Source organism: Kogia breviceps, chromosome 3, assembly GCF_026419965.1.
Source record: "Kogia breviceps isolate mKogBre1 chromosome 3, mKogBre1 haplotype 1, whole genome shotgun sequence".
Classification (NCBI taxonomy): Eukaryota; Metazoa; Chordata; class Mammalia; order Artiodactyla; family Physeteridae; genus Kogia; species Kogia breviceps.
The window spans coordinates 104292502-104313036 of NC_081312.1; the positions used below are offsets into that span (position 1 = coordinate 104292502).

Consider the following 20535-nt stretch of genomic DNA (forward strand, 5'->3'; position numbering starts at 1 on the left):
TTGCAGGGGTTAAAATTGATATCTGTGAGCAAATGAACAGGCAGAAGAATAATTAGAGTGAGAGAGGTGAACTTTGTCCGGAGGTCTGGGAAGCCAGGACAGTGACGTCATCAGCCCAGTGGGTAAGTTCAGTCCAACAAGCGATGCACACTGGGGCTGGCAGACACTCTGGGCTACTGTCACCGGCAGTTTGACCGCTCTGCCCGTCCCTTTCTTTAGCCTGGCTTCACCCAAAGTCTCCTAGTTAACAGCCTCACCTTTGCCCCACTCCCAAGTCCAGCCCCTAACTTTCCGCCGTCCCCATTGGCTGCGCGACCGCCCAATGGACAGGCAGAAACCGCGAGCTCGCTCTCCTCGCCGGGGCGTCCGCTCTCGTTCCCGAGTCTCGCGAGCGTTACGGTGACTCGCGGAGGCGGTGCAGTTGGGTACGTTCTCGGCTAGGGTGAAGTGAACGGGTGCAGTGACCATGTTCCGAGCGGTGGCTCCTGGGCAGCTCCGGCGGGCGGTGAGTCCGGGCGGGAAGGGTCGAGCCTGGTGACGGTCCAGCCTCGATCTGCTGTCTCTGTGAAGGTCTGGGCGAAGGTCACCTCCACCCCCGGAACTGACTGGTCCTCGCGCTGGCAGGCCCAGCCCGGCCTGGAGCTCGGGCTCAAAGTTCTGGGGTCTGCCCTTGCCTCCTGTCGGGCCGCCAGGTGGGGGTCGAGGTCAGAGGTCAGAGTACTGAACCTGCGCTCCGGCCGCCCCTTCTCCTCTTCGTCTTTTTCCCAGCCCTTTTCCCACCCTCCAGCACTGACAGGCCGCCAGTTTCTCCACCTTTGACGGGGAGCGAGCAGCTGAGTCCCCGGGGAATCTTTACCCGAGGGAGGAAAATGTCGCCGCCGGGATGTCCTCTTGGAAAAAGTTTAAAACCTGAATTCAGCTTGGAAGGTGACGTTTCTGGAAGAATTAAACATTTTCCCTGGGTGCATTGCGGCTCTTCGAATCCACTCACTGTCAAGTGCTGGGGCGAGCGAGGGGCGATGTGGTTTTGGAAACTTGCTCTGCTATCTGGTTAATGGGGCAGTGCTGCGTTTAGGTGATTGTACTGACAGCTGTAGCCAATTTTGAAAGGCAGGCGTCTTTTTACTGCAAGCTGACCTGCTTTTAAACCAGCAGATTGCTGGTTAAATAGCTAGGGAACGATTATAGGTAGCGGTAAGTTTTTGATGCTTTCATTAGTTACAAACCATGAGTTTACCACATTTTGCTATTGTGAGAAAGACTGATAGAAAATATGTGTTTGTCCTAATGCTATGGGACAGTAGTATTTGGAGATTGACCAATTACAAGTCAAGTAACAATTTATATTGTAGATTCTGTAGATATTCTGATGGTTAAGTGACAAGATTGCTAAACTTGGATCAGAAATTTTCCTGACGTTTTGTACGTTTTCTACAATTTTTCTTGTGCATGCATGTTTTCGTACCCACCGCTGGGATTTTCTCCCTGAAACATAGTTGGCAGTCTTTCTAGATATCTGTAGGCCCTTTTCTTATGTATTCTTGTTCCCTTAAAAAAAAAACAAACCCAACCCCGCCCCCCTAATACACTCAAAGTTCAAACCCACATCCTTCAGGTCAGTGTTCAGTCTCCCCCAGAAATTTTCCTCAGATGACTCAGACATAAACAAGTTAAAGTCATGGATTTGGGAAATTTCCAGGTATCAGAGCCAGATTCTTACCTATACAGTAATTGGAAGGTAGTTATGTGGACATGTTAGAAGTCTGGCATAAGTGAAATAGTTGTGGAGGGGGAATTTAGGACTCAGTTATTTTGTAGCACTAACAGAAAAAAATGGAATGACTAGCTTAAGTCATTATAAACACTGCCAATATACATAGGCAGTATTTCCAAATCTTTACTGTGGTTTGCCAAAGACTTTGACCTTGACTTTATTTTCAGAGTTTGAAGTCATGCTAAGTAGAGTAGCTCCTCTAAAGTCATTAAGAACATTTGAGAGATTAGAATTACAAGGGTATATAGGAAAACGGCGGGAGCACTTGTAAAATGGATACATAAATACACATACATATTTAACTTTAAAAATTTAGAAATTTCAAGCTTACAGAAAAGTTGTAAGAATAGTACAAAGAATTCTCAAAACCCTTTGCTGAGTTTCACCAGCTATTTTCTCTCTCATATATACATATTATTTTTCTGATATAATATATGTATGTTGCAGACATGCTCTTTACTCCTAAATAATTCAGTATATTTTCTATGAACAAGGAGGTTCATCTTTCTTATCACAGTATAATTGGCAAAATCAGCAAGTTTAACAATGATACAATACTATGATCTGTAGATATTACTCAAGTAATTTCTGCTGTACAGCAAAGTGATTCATTTATATATATGTGTGTGTGTGTGTACACATTCTTTTTTTTTGCGGTACGCGGGCCTCTCACCGTTGTGGCCTCTCCCGTTGCGGAGCACAGGCTCCGGACGCGCAGGCTCAGCGGCCATGGCTCACGGGCCCAGCCGCTCCGCGGCACATGGGATCCTCCCGGACCGGGGCACGAACCCGCATCCCCTGCATCGGCAGGCGGACTCTCAACCACTGCGCCACCAGGGAAGCCCCACATTCTTTTTTATATTCTTTTCCATTGTGGTTTATCTCAGGATACTGAATACAGTTCCCTGTGCTCTACAATAGGACCTTGTTGTTTATCCATTCTGTATGTAATAGTTTGCATCTGTAGCAGTATTTCTTATTCTGGTCTAGGATAGTCTGGGATCATGCCTTGCCTTTAGTTCTCATGTCTCTTCAGTCTTTGTTAGAAAACTCCTCAGCCTTTCTTTGGCTTTGATGGCATTGACATTTTTGAAGAGTACAGGCCTTCTATTTTGTTGACTGTCCCCCGAGTTAGGTTTGTCTAGTGTTTCCTCTGATTAGTTTCAGGTTATGTACTGGCAGGAGTATCACAGAAGTGGTATTGTGTTCTCAGTGCATCATTTTAGGAGGCTCATAATGTTAGTTTATCCCATTATTGGTGATGTTAATTACTTGGCTAAAGTGTTCAGCAGGTTTCTCCACTATCAAATTACTACTCATCCCTTCCTGATTTTTAACTAATTTGTGGAGAGATACATTTAAACTATGTAACTCTTCTGTTTCTCATCAGACTTTCACCCATTAGTCTTATCTGTTGATTCTTGCCTGAGAAATGAGTACTGTGATGTAAAATAGTGATTTTTCTAATTTTATCATTCCTTCTACTTTTTAAAAAATTAATTAATTTTATTTTATTTTTGGCTGCATTGGGTCTTTGTTGCTGCGCGCGGGCTTTCTCTAGTTGTGGCGAGTGGGGGCTGCTCTTCGTTGCCGTGCGTGGGCTCCTCATTGCGATGGCTTCTTTGTTGCAGAGCTTGGGCTCTAGGCATGTGGGCTTCAGTAGTTGTGGCTCGTGGGCTCTAGAGCACAGGCTCAGTTGTTGTGGCGCACGGGCTTAGTTGCTCCACGGCATGTGGGATCTTCCCAGACCAGGGCTCAAACCCGCGTCCCCGGCATTGGCAGGAGGATTCTTAACCACTGTGCCACCAGAGAAGTCCATTCCTTCTACTTTTATTAGCTTTGTATTATTATAAGAAAGAACATTTCCTTCTTGCTTATTGATGTATTTATTTATGGACTCATGGATCCTTACTTCATTCAGTAGGTTACTTCATCCATTACTACTCTTAAATGTTTCGGTGCTCAAGTTGTCCCAGATTTCTAAAGTGCAAGTCCCTTCAGTCTCGCTCCTGTTTACTTATATTTATGATACCGTAAAGTCAAAATGAGTTATCTGAATCCCCACTCTTGCAATTTAAATAAATTGTTCTGTAGCTAACCATGAGTAAATTTAGGAAGATATGTTTCTACAAAACCATATTTTTAATAATAGATTTATCTATTAAAAGATTAAAAAGATTAAACTGTTAACATCATAATGTGAATATAGCTAACACTATTAAACTGTACATTTAAAAATGGTTAAGGTGGTAAATTTATTGCAACTAGTGAAGAAAAAAGATACCTTAAACTGTTAGAATGTAAGTTAAATGACTCGCATTTGGTATCTAAATTCCATTTTCATTTTGATTTATTTGTGGCCTTGAGCAAAGTCCTTCATCTCTTGGTGGGCGGGGGTGGAGGGGTTGGTGGTCCTCAAGGTTATCTGTTAATGAAAGTGTTTTCCATCTACAATAAAGAGTTGGGGAACACAATAAGAGGAAAATAGGTAGTTAACATTCTTGCAGGGTTATTGATTTGAATTATTATTATTATTTTACTCATTTGCATTTGAAATTTATTTGTTGACTAAGATACCAAAGAGATGTTTTACATGGAGAGTGAAGCAACACTTTTCAGGGTTATTTGAGTCTTCCTGTTACTATATTCATTGCCAGACAGGAGGCATATCTACCTTGATTCAGAAGCTATGAAACTGGTATGAAGGAACATGACATTTTTCAGAGTCCACGGTCTGTCATTGATGAATGAGGTTGAACTCTAATTCACATGCAAATTTTAATTTCTTTTGAAAGAAAAAAAGCCAAGTTTGATGTGGTACTAAAACATTTATTGCATAAGGGGAATTCTGTAAAATTATGCTTCTTGCCAACGTGTCTACTTAAGGGTCTTGTCTGTTTTTAAAGTGAAGTAAATTGTGTTTTTAATAATATCAATGTCATATGACATTCCTAGTCATGATTAAAAGCTACCATATTTTATTACTAAGGAGGTTAAAGTACAGAAATATAATATACATTTTTAAATTAGAAAATATATGTTAAAATAGGGATGGGTAACTTTAATTATATATTATTTATCTTTTTCAGTAGAAGTTGGAAAGATTTTATAGTTTTTTCCTCCTTTTTAATTTTTGAGTTAAGCAAAACGACCCCCACCCCCTTACCATTACCCCACTTAGTTTTCAAAGGTGGGGGAGGTAGATTAAACTTACTCTTACTACTTAGGTTTTGAGTGGGTTTGTACAATAGGGAGTTAGAGTCCAACTTTTTTTTTTCCTTCTAACACCTGTGGTAGTTTACTACCTGAACATACAGTTAAAGGCACAGCAGGAGCGCCTGAGCAGTGAATCTCCTTTGTTGCTCCTAAAAACACTGAAAAGCAAAAACAGTGTCAAAACTGTTAAGGTTGAATAAGAGAAGAACCAAAATGTATTCACTGGACTTAGCTATTCCAGGTTGTTGGTGACTTTGAAGAGACTGGATTCAGTGTTGTAGTGGGAGTGAAAGCTGGTTTGCTGTGAGTAAAGGAGAAGGAGTGAGGTGAGGTAGCAGAGTTTATGCTCAAGGACATTGTTTTCAAGAAGTCTGGCTCTGAAAGGGTGGAGAGAGGATGATGACCCCTTTAACCCTATCGTCAAGAAAACTGTTTCATTAATGCCAGTCAACTTAACAAGGGTATGTGGCAGGTATGCAGAAGAAAACTTCACATTTTACTGTTTGGAACTAAGTCTAGTTAGTAGTCTAGATAAGTTCTGTAAAAGTATGATGGGATATTTCTTTAGTGATTTAGCAAGTTTGTGTACTGTTCTTGGTAGATACACATATTAACTGCTTAGATAATTAAGTTATCAATGAGAGAAAAACGGTTGCTTTTTTAGTTTTTTGATCATTTAGGGGGAAACTTTTCAGTTAGTCGCTAAACATTCATTGAATGCCCACTATGTGTCATGCTCAAAGATAGATACCGAGTTCACAGTGGAGAATGAGACAGACCTTAGTCCCTGCCCACGTGGTGCAAACAGACTGGGAGAGACAAATATTGAATACATTATTTTAAGTGTGATCATTGTGACAGAAAGGTGTATACGGTGTTTGGGGAATATGAAATTGGGGAGAGGATTAATCTTGTCAGGGGGCTAGAGAAACCTGTGAAATTACTTTCTAAACTAAGGTGCTTTACAACTGTTGTTATTGGCTGATGAAGTAATAGTAAGGGTGAAGGATTTTCTTTCCATAAAAAGGCCACTTCATTTTTGAGTTTTGGCTATCTTAAATCACCTGTTTACCATTGTCTTAATTCTCTACATATTGTATGTGTTCTTACTTGATCATATCTTGCTTTTTTTAAAAACATGGAGTTATTTCCAGGGTTGAATTAGAAATAAAAGAACGTGTCAGTCATGTTAGTTTGATTATTCTTAAAAAACCCCAAAAAAACCACCCAAAGTCTGTGGCCCCCTTGCTTCAGTTCTGGACAACTCTGAAGGGCCATCCTAGTTCCAGGGTTCCTTGTGAGATCAGCCAAGAGCTTTGTAGTGACTGCACTGCAATATTGCAGTTCAGCTTCTTCCACTGCCCAGTTCTATTTCCTTGATGCCTCCTGAGTGTCGTTCTCAAGAGTACTCCTCAATAAACTTCTTGCACACCCACACATGCAAAAGGAAGATCTAAGTGTAAGGTGGCAACAAACATTTGTAATCCTTAAGCATTCACTGTATGTAATGAAATAACTTCTTACCTGTGAATCTGGAATGGTCCTAGCTATGTTCATTCTCAGGAGAATTAAGAAAACAGTTATTTGCATCATTTTCTGTAGTTCAAATGAATAACCTTGAGGAGTAACTAATCTAGAGTCTTAAAATTGTTTTTCTTATAGCTCGGTGTATAAAGTAGAAGTTTAAAAGGATGTTTTTGTTTGTTTGTTTTTGTGGTACGCGGGCCTCTCACCGTTGTGGCCTCTCCCGTTGTGGAGCACAGGCTCCGGACGCGCAGGCTCAGCGGCCATGGCTCACGGGCCCAGCTGCTCCGCGGCATGTGGGCATGTGGGATCCTCCTGGACCGGGGCACGAACCCGCATCCCCTGCATCGGCAGGCGGACTCTCAACCACTGCGCCACCAGGGAAGCCCTAAAAGGATGTTTTTAAAGCAACAGAAGATTTTTTAAAAATACACTTTATTTTTTGGAGCAGTTTTAGTTAGGTTCATAGCAAAATTAAGCAGAAAGTACAGAACATTCCCATATTACCCCTTCTTCTCTCCCTCACTATCAACGTCCTGCACCAGAGTGGTACATTTGTTACAATTGAAGAACCTACAGTGACACATCATTATCATCCAAAATCCATAGTTTACGTTAGTGTTCACTCTTGGTGTTATACATTCTGTGGGTTTTGACAAATGTACAGTGATAAGTATCCACTGTTATAGTATACAGAATAGTTTAGTTGCCCTAAAATCCTCTGCCCTTTCCCTGCCAACCTCTGGCAACTACTGATCTTTTTCCTGTCTCCATATCTCTTCCTTTCCAGCATGTCACATTGGTCAAACTGTATAGTATGTAGCATTTTCAGACTGTCTTCTTTCACTTAGTAATATGCATTTACAGTTCCTCCATGCCTTTTCATGGTCTGTTGGCTCTTTTTTTTTTTTTTAAAGCATTAACTAGTACTCCATTTGCTGAGTGGTACCACAGTTTATCCATTCACCTACTGAAGGACTTTTTAAAAAAAATTAATTAATTAGGTTGTACTGGACCTTAGTTGTGGCTGATGGGCTTCTTAGTTGTGACTCGAGGGCTCCTTAGTTGTGGCTTGAGGGCTCCTTAGTCGCGGCAGGCAGTCTCCTTAGTTGCGGCTTGCAGACTGACTCCTTAGTTGTGGCATGCGAACTTTTAGTTGCGGCATGCGTGTGGGATCTAGTTCCCTGACTAGGGATCGAACCTGGGCCCCCTTGTTGGGAGCATTGAGTGTTAACCACTGCGCCACCAGGGAAGTCCCCTGAAGGACGTTTTGATTGCTACTAAGTTTTGGCAATTATGAATAAAGCTTTCATAGATATCCGTGTGCAGGTTTCTGTGTGGACATAAGTTTTGTTTTGGCCACACCACACAGCATGTGGGATCTTGGTTCCCTGACCAGGGATGGAACCCACCCCCCTACAGTGGAAGTCCAGAGTCTTAACCGCTGGACCACCAGGGAAGTCCTATTGTGTGGATGTAAGTTTTCATCTCATCTGGGTAAATACCAAAGAGTGTGACTGCTGGATTGTATGGCAAGAGTATGTTTAGTTTTTTGAGAAGACGCCAAACTGTCTTCCAAAGTGGCTGTACCATTTTGAATTTACACCAGAGTTCCCATTACTTCATATCCTCACCAACATTTGGTGTTGTCAGTGTTTTGGATTTTCACCATTCTAATAGATGTGTAGTGGTATCTCATTCTTGTTTTAATTTTCAGTTCCCTAATGACATATGATGTAGAGCATCTTTACGTGTGCTTATTTACCGTCTGTATATTTTCTTTGGTGAGGTGTCTATTCAGAACTTTTGCCCATATTTAAATCAGTTTGTTTCTTATTGTTGAGTTTTAAGAGTTCTTTGTGTATTTTAGATAACAGTCCTTTATCAGATATTTTTTTTGCAAATATTTTCTCCCAGTCTGTGACTTGTTATCCTTTTGATGAAGAAGTTTTTAGAAGCAGTGTTCAACTCATTTATTAGACATCTACTCTGTGCTAGACATTGAAGTAGAAGCTGGGGTTGTAGCAGTAAGAAGACCAGACATGACCTCTGTACTCAAAATCAAGAAGAGAAGACAAAGTAATCAGGTTCGTGTAGTCAAGTGCTGTAATGAAGTCGATTCAGGGTACTGTGTTGTTGCTAGGAAAGTTAACCAGTTGGAGGAGATCCACGGAAGCTTTCATGCTTACGTTTATTGAGCATTTATTATGTTCCAGGAACTATCCCAAGAGCTTTATTTTACAATTACTAATTTAATCCTCCCAACAACTCTGAGATTATTACTGTTGTTATCATCATCTACATTTTATGATCTGGGAACTGAGGCACAAAGAAGTAATGGTGGAGGTGGGATTTAAACCCAGGCAGGAATTCCCTGGCTGTCCACTGCCGGGACCCGGGACCAGGATCGATCACTGGTTGGGGAACTAAGGTCCTGCAGGCCGCACAGTGCAGCCAGAAAATTTAAAAACAAAAACAAAAAACAAGAACAGGCAGGGGAGCTCTAGAGCCTGTACTCTTTACCACAGCACTGTACTAAAGTTTCTTGGAGGGGTTGGCATTTAAGCAGAAAACCTAAGGGTGATTAACTGGAAGCTAATCCGGTAATAGAGGAAGAGGTCCTTAAGTCGGAGGGAACAATGTGAGGACAGGCTAAAGGTCAGAGAGAGCAGGGCAAGTTCAAGTATCCGAAAGTAGTTATAAATAGAGCAAAAGATATATGGCTAGAGAGGTAGATCAGACCATAGAATAAATGCCTGGTAAGCCAATCTAAGGAGTCTAGTTTACCATATCCTAAGGAGGCAGGAAGCAGTTGACTTCTTTGAGCAGGAGAGTAACATGTTGGATTCGTATCATTGAAAGATCACTGAGAGAAATGGATTGGAGGGGAGCAAAGTTGGTTTGGGAGTCAGTTGGAGTAATTTGAGAGGGTTAATGGCGTGCATTGGGTAGTGGAATTGAGAGAAGTGAGTGGAGTTAGGAGATACTGTATTTAGAAGGAAGAATTGTTACAGCTTTAATGGTTGATTGGCTGTGAGAGTTGAGGAAAAAACCCAGATATGACTCTCAGATCGTGGTTTGGGCAACTTGTTAGGGGGTGGTGCATCCCCTGAAGAACTCCAGAGAAGCAGTATGGGAGGGGGCTGGAGGATCAAGGGAAAGATGAGTTAAGATTTGGATTTGCTGAGTTGGTGAGTGATTGATGAGACAAGTTAAGCAATTGGATATGCAGGTGTAATCTAATTATATAGGTCTAGCACTTAGGAGAGAGATTTGATACCTCTGTCTCTGTCTATATATCTGTCATTTTTATATAGATGATAAATTATAAATTAAGCAATGGAAGTAAGAATGGACTAGTCAGTAATTTCAAACATTTTGAGAGAAGAAGTAAGCATGAAAAGTATTTGTTGGTAATTTTGGTGAGTGCAGAAGCCAGGATACAAGTACAGTAGTTGAGGTCTGTATGGGAGATGAGGAATTAGCTGGAGTGAAAGGTGGGATAATGGATTTTTAATTTGGGGTTTCATGAAAATTGGGAGAACTTCAAACATGTTTTAAAGTTGACGGGAAGGAGCCCAGGAAAAGGGAGAGATGGGAGAGGTTGGAAACATTACTGAGAGGTGATTACAGAATGAAGTGTTTGACTAGATTTGAGAGGATGGAATCCAGAGTCCAGATGAAGGGATCAGATCCAGGAGGAAGGACCTGCAGCAGCTTCTGCTGTGATAGAGCAGGGGCGGGAATTTCTGTGTTGGATATCAGGAAAGAGAAGCAGTTCTCTTCTGATGGCTTCAGTTTTCATTACGAAGTAATAAGTGAGGCTTTCTTCTGAGAGTAAGGAGAAGACTATGTTGGCAGTTTGAAAAATGTCGGAAGGGGATATTGGAAATAGTTACTGTGGAGAGTGAGTGAGAGTGCCAACAAGGATGTCACAGTAACATTGCCAGGCAGAGGGCCCAGATAAGGTTGATGACCAAGAATTTATGGTGGCACTGGTCTGCATGAATTAATTTTAATTTAAGTAGCAGTGTTTTGAACAGATTGAGATTCTTTTCTGCGCAGCTACCTTACTGATTTCAATAGTTACCTTCAAATGTTTAAGATTTGGCTCCTTTATTCCCCATAAAAGAGAGGGCCCTAAAGTCTACAGATGCAATGAATGGGTCATAAGATAATAAAATGACTTTCATTTAAAAACCTTTTCAGTATTCTTTTATATCTTTTGTGATATTTTATACCACTTCTATTTAAAATAGGATTTTAGGGTTACAGAATTTTTAGAGGTGGAAAAGAGGCCTCCGATATCATCTTTGTGTTTCTTTTTGACCAGTGCTATTTTTTTTTAAACAAGAGAATATTTGCTAAGTGAAATATTACAGGAATGACCCATATATAAAACAGCTAAAAATGATGGTGCTTTGATGAGAGCTGATAATTAAAAACCCCAAATCTGGAGTCCAACTACCTGGACTTTAACCTGGCTCTGTTTCTTAGCTATGTAGCCACTAAGCTCCAATTCCCTCATCTGTAAAGTCAGGATAATAATGGTGCCTACATCATAGAGGTTTCTTGAATTTTAAATACAATTTTATCTTAGTACAGGGCTCTATAATATTAGTTTGGTTAATTTGGTTAAAGCAAAGCTGGGGACCATTCTTGCAGCCCTACCTGCCTGGTTTTCACTTTATTCTATGTGATGGTTCCTGAAGTGCCTCCCTGGATGGAGTGTAGTTTGAAAACCATTGATCTAGTTTGTATCCTTCAATTTGAAGATGAAGAAACTGGGCTCTGGATTGAGGAATAACATTGGTCACAGACCAATTTCTTCTGCTGTAGGCTACACACAGCTGTTATTGCTGAATTAAGCTACATAACCATGTTTAGATGCTGCAGCTTCTCTTTAGGTGGTATATGAGAAACAGAAGATGGACCATTGAATTAGAAGAAAGCATAGTATTAAAAAAACTATAAAGGAGTCAATTGATAAAGTAATATGGAGTGCCTTATGATATATGTGTAGTACTTAGTAAAGATTGATCAGATAGACGGACTGAGTAGTTTCTTATATACTTTTGTTGTTTATTCTTATAAATTTAATTTTGAATAGTCTTTTAGAAATAATATGCAATGATCCCTTGGAAGTTCTAAAAGGCTTGACAATTCCTTAGGACACTACCTAATTTATCTTATGTTAGAACTGTAATTTGTAGCAAATATGGGCCTTTTGCCACCAAATCTTGGATTTATTCTTTAAATGGTGATGAAAAGCTCATAATTTTTATGGCAAATGATGTGTGAAGCATAATCAAAAATATGGTATCTGATATATATTGGTAATAAATAGTTTGTTACTGGCAATTCTTGTGAAATGTGATTTAAATCATAAATTATGCCATTGGGTCCTAATTACAAAGTTCTTTACAAGATATTGTGCTCTTCTGATTAAAAAAGAAGTACAGTATAATTCTACAGATGTATATTGGAAAAAACATTGTTCTAGACTATGGGGATACAAAAGTGAACAGGCATGGTGTTTGTCTTCTAAGAACTTGCATGCCATCCCAGGAATTGTGAATTGCTACAACTTTTCTGGAAAACAGTTTGCATCAATCTGTATTAAAAGCCTTGAAAATGTGTCTATCTCTTGATCTAACACTCCTAGGAATTTGTCATAAGAAGAGAATCTTAAGAAGTGCATACAGATTTCTAACCTTAACCATAAAGAATTTCACCTCTCCTGAGAAGGCAATTTTTTTTAATCGTAAAAAAGGAAAAGTTATACAAACAGCGACTTGATTTGGCAAAAACAAAAGTCTAATTTTCTCCCCTTTTCTTGCTCCCTTTGAGTGAACAGAAAGGGAGGAAAAAAGGCAAGAAATGTCATCCACTGATACACAATGCAGCAGTTCCTTCCTCTGGCATATTCTTCAGTGCTGTCCTCTTCCTCTTTCCATCCTCATTCTGTGGCTCTGGAAGCATTTCTGCCCCTGAAGGCTTGCCTTGGAGTCTCTGGCCCCCAGCTTTGGGATTAGGTTCATCAAGGATAGAGGGGGTTTAGAGGGCTGAGGAGAAGTAAGGGGTTGCAGTGGTAGAAGTAGGAGGCTTAGGGGAAGAAGGACCCCTATTTTGTTGAAGTTTTCACAGAATCTGATTTAGTCATCCGTGGAAGCAGAGGAGGTAGAGTAACCTGGCTAAGTTTCAGTCAAAAAGGTCTTACTGGACTAAAAGGAACTCTCATCTGTTGAGGATAAGTGCAGAGATTTGGCTATGAGGATGCTCATCTCTACATTGTTTACAATAATAAAAAATTACTAATAACCCAAATGATTATGGAAACTAGTTGAACTGATATGCCCATATATTAATAAAAAGGAAGAATATAGCAATTGATATATACAATATAGTAAACAAAAAAATATGTATATTGTCAATTTAGTTGTGCAACCAGCATTATAGTCCTGTACCTGGCTTCCCTTCATTCATACCCTCTTTGTAAATTTCCAGCTCTGGGTACATTTTACACTCTGCTTTGTTCATTCCAGCTCCAGATCTGAAGATTATTGCTGAATTCAAAGCCACAGAACCATGACATTTGATCATCCGTGCCTCTTTTTCTCATTTCTCATTGCCATTTTCCACAAGGGTAGTTCCAAAATATTCTCCTTCCCTCATGCCTAGTTCCAAAATATTCTCCTTCCCTCATGCCTGTGGTGTGCTTCCTTATCCTTTCACATGACAGGAATACTTAAACTTCCTTCCATTCTTCCTCCTGATTCTCTGCTTCGTGATCTGCAGCTGCCAACATTTTGGCTCTCTTCATTAATTGAAAACTATTCTGTCTTATAATTGTACGTGAACAAGTCTTAATTTCCCTTGAAAACTTTGAGTGCAGGGACCATTCTTGTTCATCTTTTTGTTTCTGGTGTTTGAAATTATTTCAAATGACCATGAACTATTGGTGGTCTCTTGATAGTCCATAGTAGCTATGGATGGATATTAGTTGGTTCCAAGATACTGTCCAAAAGCTTCTTTTTTGAATTTGGAAGCATATTTGAACAATTGAAACTTTAGCAAAATTGCTGTGTAGTATTGTATTTTAAAGGCAGATTTATATTATCAGTTATTTTGGTATTAAATTCATTTTGCCTGAGCGACAGAACTATAGTAATTGATTTCATAATCATTATTTCTAGATATACTGTACTGTTTAGCAGTATTGCTGCAAGTGAATGTAATTGGTAGTAGTTGATTCCTACTAAGGATTTAAAATTTAGCTACATTTATCAGTTTGTTATTGAACATAGATTAGTGGGAAGGTTGCTTGGAAATAATAAAATTTTTTTTTCTAACAGTAGAATACTAATTTGTATTTTCTGTTTTTATTAGGTTAGACTATCAGTAATAGAGTGATAGACACAGCCCAAATTTTTGCTACTGAGCAAGTATTTTATAAATTTATAAAACTGAATATTGCATACAGTTTTCTTTAAAGCACACATGCTTACCAATTAGAGTAAAAATAAAGTTTGTATTATAACATTATTTTCCTTTTTTTCTTTCTCTTTTTAGGCCTCATTGCTACGATTTCAGAGTACCCTGGTAATAGCTGAGCATGCAAATGATACCCTAGCACCCATTACATTAAATACCATCACTGCAGCCAAACATCTTGGAGGTGAAGTGTCCTGTTTAGTAGCTGGAACCAACTGTGACAAGGTGAGAAATTTTTAAGGTCAACCATAGCAAATATAATCTCCATCAAGAGACAGGGAAAGATGGAGACAGAGAATTATGCTGAGGACTGTAACCCAAACTGGTCTCTGATCCTCATTAAATGCTGAATATCACAACCGTTATTACGTGTGAAAAAAAGAACTAAAAGGTTTGCTCACCAGGCATTTCATCTTTTGAAATGAGGTAGAATACTTAATTTAGTTCCACTGGCACCATCATGTACTATCAGGTACCAAGTAGAGTGATAATATTTGAGTCCCCTTAGAGGTTAATAGCCGATCCCTTTTTTGTATTGATGAATATGCTTGCTAATTGCTTTTAATTCCTGTAAGTGGTAAATCTGCAAAAAGTATCATGGGTGTTTTTTTTAATTGGTGTAAGAATTCAAATGTAAGTATTATGCTTTCTAAACTATAGCTGCTACTAAAAGATGTTCTTCATTTTGGTTGTTGAAATAAGACAGTGACAGCTTTGTAAACTAACCCCCTGGAAAGGAGCTCTAATGTGGTATGCAGTCTGTACCTCTGGGCTGTGGTGTAGTTGAAATTGTGCTTCAATTAAGCTTACCCAGCTTGAGCCACCCATTCCCTCTCTATACAGGAGTTGCCAATTGTATAGCTGGGGGCTTGGACCTCAGAGGAAGAAATCCCTAATAGAGCATGTTTCTTTTTAGAGGATTTAATTTATTTTTTATTAAATAGCATTGTTGCTGAGCATGTGATGTAATGCAGGTTCAGAATGTTAGTGTTGCTTCTGTCTATATTCTTCTGTGAAATTGGTATCTTAAAAGAATGTATTCAAGCAGGTTTGGGGTTATGTGGATTTCTTTACCAAACTCCTGCTAACACTTGTTGAATCTTATATAGTTATTAACCACAATGTATGATGATATAGCTAAGCTATCTTTTTGGTTGCCCTACTTTCAGATATACTAGTTCTGGATTTGATTATTTATTTTGCTGTGACTTTAAATAATTATTCTAATATGACTTTAAAAATATTTGATGCTATTTTATTTACATTATTTTGAGAAAGATCAAAACAAATCATCTTTTCTTCAGTTACAATTTTATTGTCGTGTCACATTTTAGTCTTAAAGAAAAACAATCAGTACCTGTATATAGAGACTCTGTTAATAACCTAGGCATATTTCAGTTTTATATTGTTTTCTGTAGCTATCATAAACAGCAAGTGACTCTTCTGTGTAGTGCCTGAAGTTTTTGCTTTTTTGGTTTTTTTTTAAAAAAAGATGGTTTTGATAGTACAAGATTGTCTTCCAGTGAACACTTGATTCAGAAGAGGTGCTTTTGCACTGCATTCTTTCTTCAGTAAATACTGTTGCAATCTTACCCTCCATCAAGGGAGGGGACAGGAGGCACAGCATTTTATGCCTACACCTCAGTGAATCAGCATGGAGGTAAACAGGAAGACAGTAGACCATAATATGATTACCTTGTTTCTCCTAAAGCAGAAACTAGTTATGCTGTAATTAAAGAGATTTAAAAGAAGGAATTCTGGGCTTCCCTGGTGGCGCAGTGGTTGAGAGTCCGCCTGCCGGTGCAGGGGACGCGGGTTCGTGCCCCGGTCCGGGAAGATCCCACATGCCGCGAAGCGGCTGGGCCCGTGAGCCGTGGCCGCTGAGCCTGCGCATCCGGAGCCTGTGCTCCGCAATGGGAGGGGCCTCGGCAGTGAGAGACCCGCGTACCGCAAAAAAAAAAAAAAAAAAAAGAAGGAATTCTAATTGCCTTCTGTATACAGGAAGTCTGAGTGGTCAAAAAGTTTTCCCAGAACCCCATCCTGATTCTAAACAGGAGAAATGAGGATTTCAAATACAAAATATTTTGCTTCATCATAGATAAATTATGTCAGTGAGTAGGAACTCAGTGGTTCACAGGGGACTGTAATATAAGATTTTCTTTATTGCCCAGATTCACTCACTAATTTTAAAATCAGTAGAAATAATTATTGCCAGATAAAGTGCAGTAGTCTGTATACCAGTGTGGTTAACTCCTGTTCTTTAGCTCTAGGAACCCTGAGTCTGAAGTGTATTGGCTGTGTTGTTATTGTGAGAGAAAGAATCTAACTGTTGCTTCATTTTCACCATTTCTAAAATGATGAATTTACATTTGCACTGAGTGAAAGGAAAGAGCACAATGTACAACTAAATTTGAGTAGACAGCTGTGTTGATTTTGGCTTATCAATTAGTACTTCTCTTTTTCAAGGCAGGAATTTTTGTTTAAGGTCAGTGGACAGTAAGATCAATTGGCTTAAGATTTTCTTTGTTAAATAATTTTTTAAATTCCCAAGTAGTCCTTTTTTCCATAAGAACAGTTTTTACACTTGGCCATTAAGATTTTATGCTCTGTTGATAATTGTACTGGTGGCTCTATCAGTATCTTTCTGTTAGATGGATAATTGAAAACTCTTTTATTCATAGGTGGCACAAGATCTCTGCAAAGTAACAGGTGTAGCAAAAGTTCTGGTGGCTCAGCATGATGTGTACAAAGGCCTCCTTCCAGGTGAGTTTTTCCAGTGGAAATAAATAAGTTTATGAATTTATGAAATAAATAAAATACTATGAAATGTGTTTATCAAATGTGTTTAATTCTCAGAGGAACTGACACCATTGATTTTGGCAACTCAGAAGCAGTTTAATTACACACACATCTGTGCTGGAGCATCTGCCTTTGGAAAGGTGAGAAGATTGAGACTGTGGAATCTGATGTCACTACTTGGAGGCATTAGATTTCATTGTGCTGAAAATGTACAACAGACTTTGTTTAGATAGCTAATCCTGGCTGTTCTTTCAAGATTTTGTCATAATTTATTAGAATGCCTCTTGCAGATTTTCAGATTTTGTTTTGGAGAAAACTCTATTTAAAAAAAAATCATTTGGGCTTCCCTGGTGGCGCAGTGGTTGAGAGTCCGCCTGCCGATGCAGGAGACACGGGTTCGTGCCCTCGTCCGGGAAGATCCCACATGCCGCGGAGCAACTAAGCCCGTGAGCCATGGCCGCTGAGCCTGTGCGTCCGGAGCCTGTGCTCCGCAACGGGAGAGGCCACAACAGTGAGAGGCCCGAAAAAAAAAAAAAAAAAAAAAATCATTTTTCTTTAAAAACAATGTTGAACTTTCCCATTGTGTGAATGTTATTTGTATTAGTAACCCATCATGAGAGATGGCTTTGTTTGGGTGACTGATGGATATTTAGAAAGGCCAAATTTATCTACTTGGGGGATTTGGGAAGGACTGTGTGGTGGCTGAAGACATCCTTAGGGTAGAGAAAGGTGTAATCTGATCATGTGCATTGTGATATGTCTGAAGAAAGAATGTGCTATGAGATGGGTCGTGGTCTGCATGAAGTTTATAAAAAAGGAAGGGGGAATGTAGGGGGAGCCCAAGAGAAGGAATTTGTCAGTGAGTCTTTCTTGCTCTCCCTGTGACCATGGGTACTATTCTAGCTCCCTTTTCTTTTATCCCATTCTTAATAAGCTGCAGCTTGTAGTTTTTATTTTTACCTTTAAAGATAATAAATTAAGTTGTACACAAATACATTCTCATTATAAAAGATGCATACAGTAAAGCAGTATGCAGAGCAAGGTATCACAATTCCCCTTTCTTATTCCCAACTCTCTTCCCTCTTCCGAAGTACTGGTGTTAACAGTTGTACATTCTTTTAAGCCTTTTCCTATGGATTTTCAAATTATAATAAATGTACTTTTTTTTTTTTTTTTTTTTTTTTTACTTCTGGAATCGATAGTATAGCATGAATTGTTTTGCGACTGGTGGTTTTCACTTAAGAGTATATCTTGAAAATATTTGCTCATAATGTGTCTATCTCATTTTTTAAAATGGCTGCATAATATTTCATAGTTATCCAAGGGATGGACAGTTAGGTTGTTTCTACACTTGATCTTAGCCAAAAGGCCGAGAAGCGATAGTTAGGTTGTTTCTAATTTTTTGTATTTATAAACTTTGCTGTGAAGAAACATCCTTGTATATACCTTTGTATACATGGGCTGGTATTTATTTAGAATAGAGTTCTTGAAGTAGCTGGGTCAAGACTATGTGCTTTTAAAATTTTGATGTGTGTTGCTAAGTTGCTTTCATGAAAGGATGCCTCAGTTTGCACTCCACCAGTTGCATAGCTTGCCAACACTTGCTATTATACATTTTAACATTTCCCCCCAATCTGATGTGTGAAAAATTATATCTTTAACAGTTTTGCATTTCTCTGATTGATAGTGAGATCAAATATCTTTTCATATAGTTATCAGTCATTTAAATTTCTTCTTTGAATTGTCTTGATTTGACTTTTTTTTTCCTTTTACATTCACAATTGTAATTGATTTTTAAATATGAGTTTAGGGAATAAGATATAAGCTCTTTCATCAGCTAACCATGTCGAGTGGTAATAGCAGTGAGTTCCCAATACATTGATCTCTTTTCTTGCAAAATGAATAGTGTTTGTGAATATTTATCTGTAGTGCAATATTGCTTCTAGATGTGAATCACTGCAAACATGTAGGGATCTTGCACTGTCACCCATGTGAATTGCTCTAGTTTGTTTTTAACCTCAGATTTATCACTTTGAATTCATTAAATTTTTTCTTTTAAGATTAGTAGAATTTCTAGGCAGTAACAGAATTTGTAATCTACAATGTAAATACATCAGTTTAATGAGTAATTGTTCTTTTACTAATAACAATGTGACAACAATTAGGTTGTCACATTGCAGACTATCGTAAGTTTTCCCATTTTTGTGTGGGGTTTGGTAATTGCTAAGTAAGATGGTTCTATATATATGACATATGATACATGAGTCTGGGCTAGTCATTTACCTTCCTGAAATCTGTTTTCTGATATGTAAAATGATGTGGTTTGGCCAAGTGATGTCTATGATCTACCAACTAGAAATGTTAAAATGGAATGGGTTTTTTCTATGGCAGGTTTCACTTCCCTTGGAAATGATTAAGTCAGAGGCTTGACATCCAGCTACTGTACTTTGGGTTGTTGTAGATGAGCATTGAACTAAAAGATCTTTATGGACCATTTCATCCCTGAGAGTTTGGTTCTGTGTTGGGTGATTTAAACAATTTCGTAAGTCTGGGTTTCTGTGATGACAGTTTACCTAAAAGATTGTTAAACCAAGAAGGAGTGTTTGTTGTATCATTTTAATACTCTAGTCTTGATTGCTATGTTGTGACATATGGGAGTTTTGAGAACAAAGGTCACATAATAGTAGCTGTTGCTGCAGCCTCTGAATGGATTTGGAATGAGGAAGAGTCCATCAGATTAAGCTAAACAATTGGCTGTATAACAGTTCTTCACCAATTGTGTTTTCAAGATACCACACCTTTGTACTGGTATGCTAGAATTAAAAAATCTGTCATCTTTTTGTGCATCAAAAGGAAACTGTGTTAGTTATTGCCTCTCCTTCCCTGAAACCATGTGGTTGAGCCTGTTGGATAGTGTAGAAATAGATATGTTTACCATCCATCCTCTCAGGACATTCAAGCAGAAGATCAGACCTGGAAAAACATGTGCCTTTAAGTACTGTGGTAAAATTTTTTTCAAGAAGTGCTAAAATAAAACAAGGGATAATAGAAGTACAAAAGATATTAAATTTCAAGTTTAGAAAGTTCTAAAACTTTAAAAAGAAGCACAGTCTGCATATCATAAAATTTGTAAGAGAATCTGCACAGCCAGGTAACAATATTCCAGCAGTATTTCCTGAACAATTTAAAGAAGGTGGCACAGGAAAAGAGTTACTTACTGAAGTAGGCTTTAAGTACTGACAAATTTGGTTTGTTTTAAAAGCACGTGTCTTCTAAACCTCTTATTTATCAAGTTAGAGCTATGTTTAATGTTTAATGGGATTTTAATTATTTTCCCAAGCCCTTAATTTCCTATGAAATCTTAATTTTTTCTAATTGTGGATTTATAAACTACGGTACTTTTCAGTAGCTCTTTTATCATGGTTGAAAGGGAATTACTATATAACATAAGTAGCAATAGATTGAAAATTAGAAAATCTTTATAGATTTTCAGATGCAACAGGAGGAAATTTGATTCAGGCTTTTAACACTTGTTAGCATCGATTTATGTAGAACTGCTTATTAGATACGGGGCAGAGACACAAGAAGCAGAAGACACACAACCTCTGTTCTCAGGGTGCTTTATAAATTTAGTTGAGGGTCATATAGTATGTATATTAAAAAGTATTTTAAAACAAAATACACGTTAGTGCCAATTGAGTATTATAATTGTACATGCATGCAAGAGG

The 20535-nt window shown here is 38.7% G+C and overlaps 1 protein-coding gene across 12 annotated transcripts in view; it reads left to right on the plus strand.

Annotated features, from left to right (window-relative positions):
• The first annotated feature begins 328 nt into the window (after nucleotides 1–328).
• Nucleotides 329–20535, plus strand: part of ETFA (electron transfer flavoprotein subunit alpha) — a 91006-nt gene continuing 70799 nt past the window's right edge. For 11 of the 12 annotated variants that reach the window (XR_010839736.1, XR_010839732.1, XR_010839731.1 and 8 more), the window contains exons 1-4: nucleotides 370–505; nucleotides 14087–14233; nucleotides 16690–16771; nucleotides 16865–16947. Coding sequence is in view for 4 of the 12 variants with exons in the window: in XM_059058184.2 (XP_058914167.1) it covers nucleotides 467–505; nucleotides 14087–14233; nucleotides 16690–16771; nucleotides 16865–16947 (351 nt within the window). In the remaining 8 variants the exon portion in view is untranslated. Of the gene's footprint in view, nucleotides 506–14086; nucleotides 14234–16689; nucleotides 16772–16864; nucleotides 16948–20535 lie in introns of all 12 variants that reach the window. The other variant, XM_059058179.2, reaches the window with a different exon arrangement.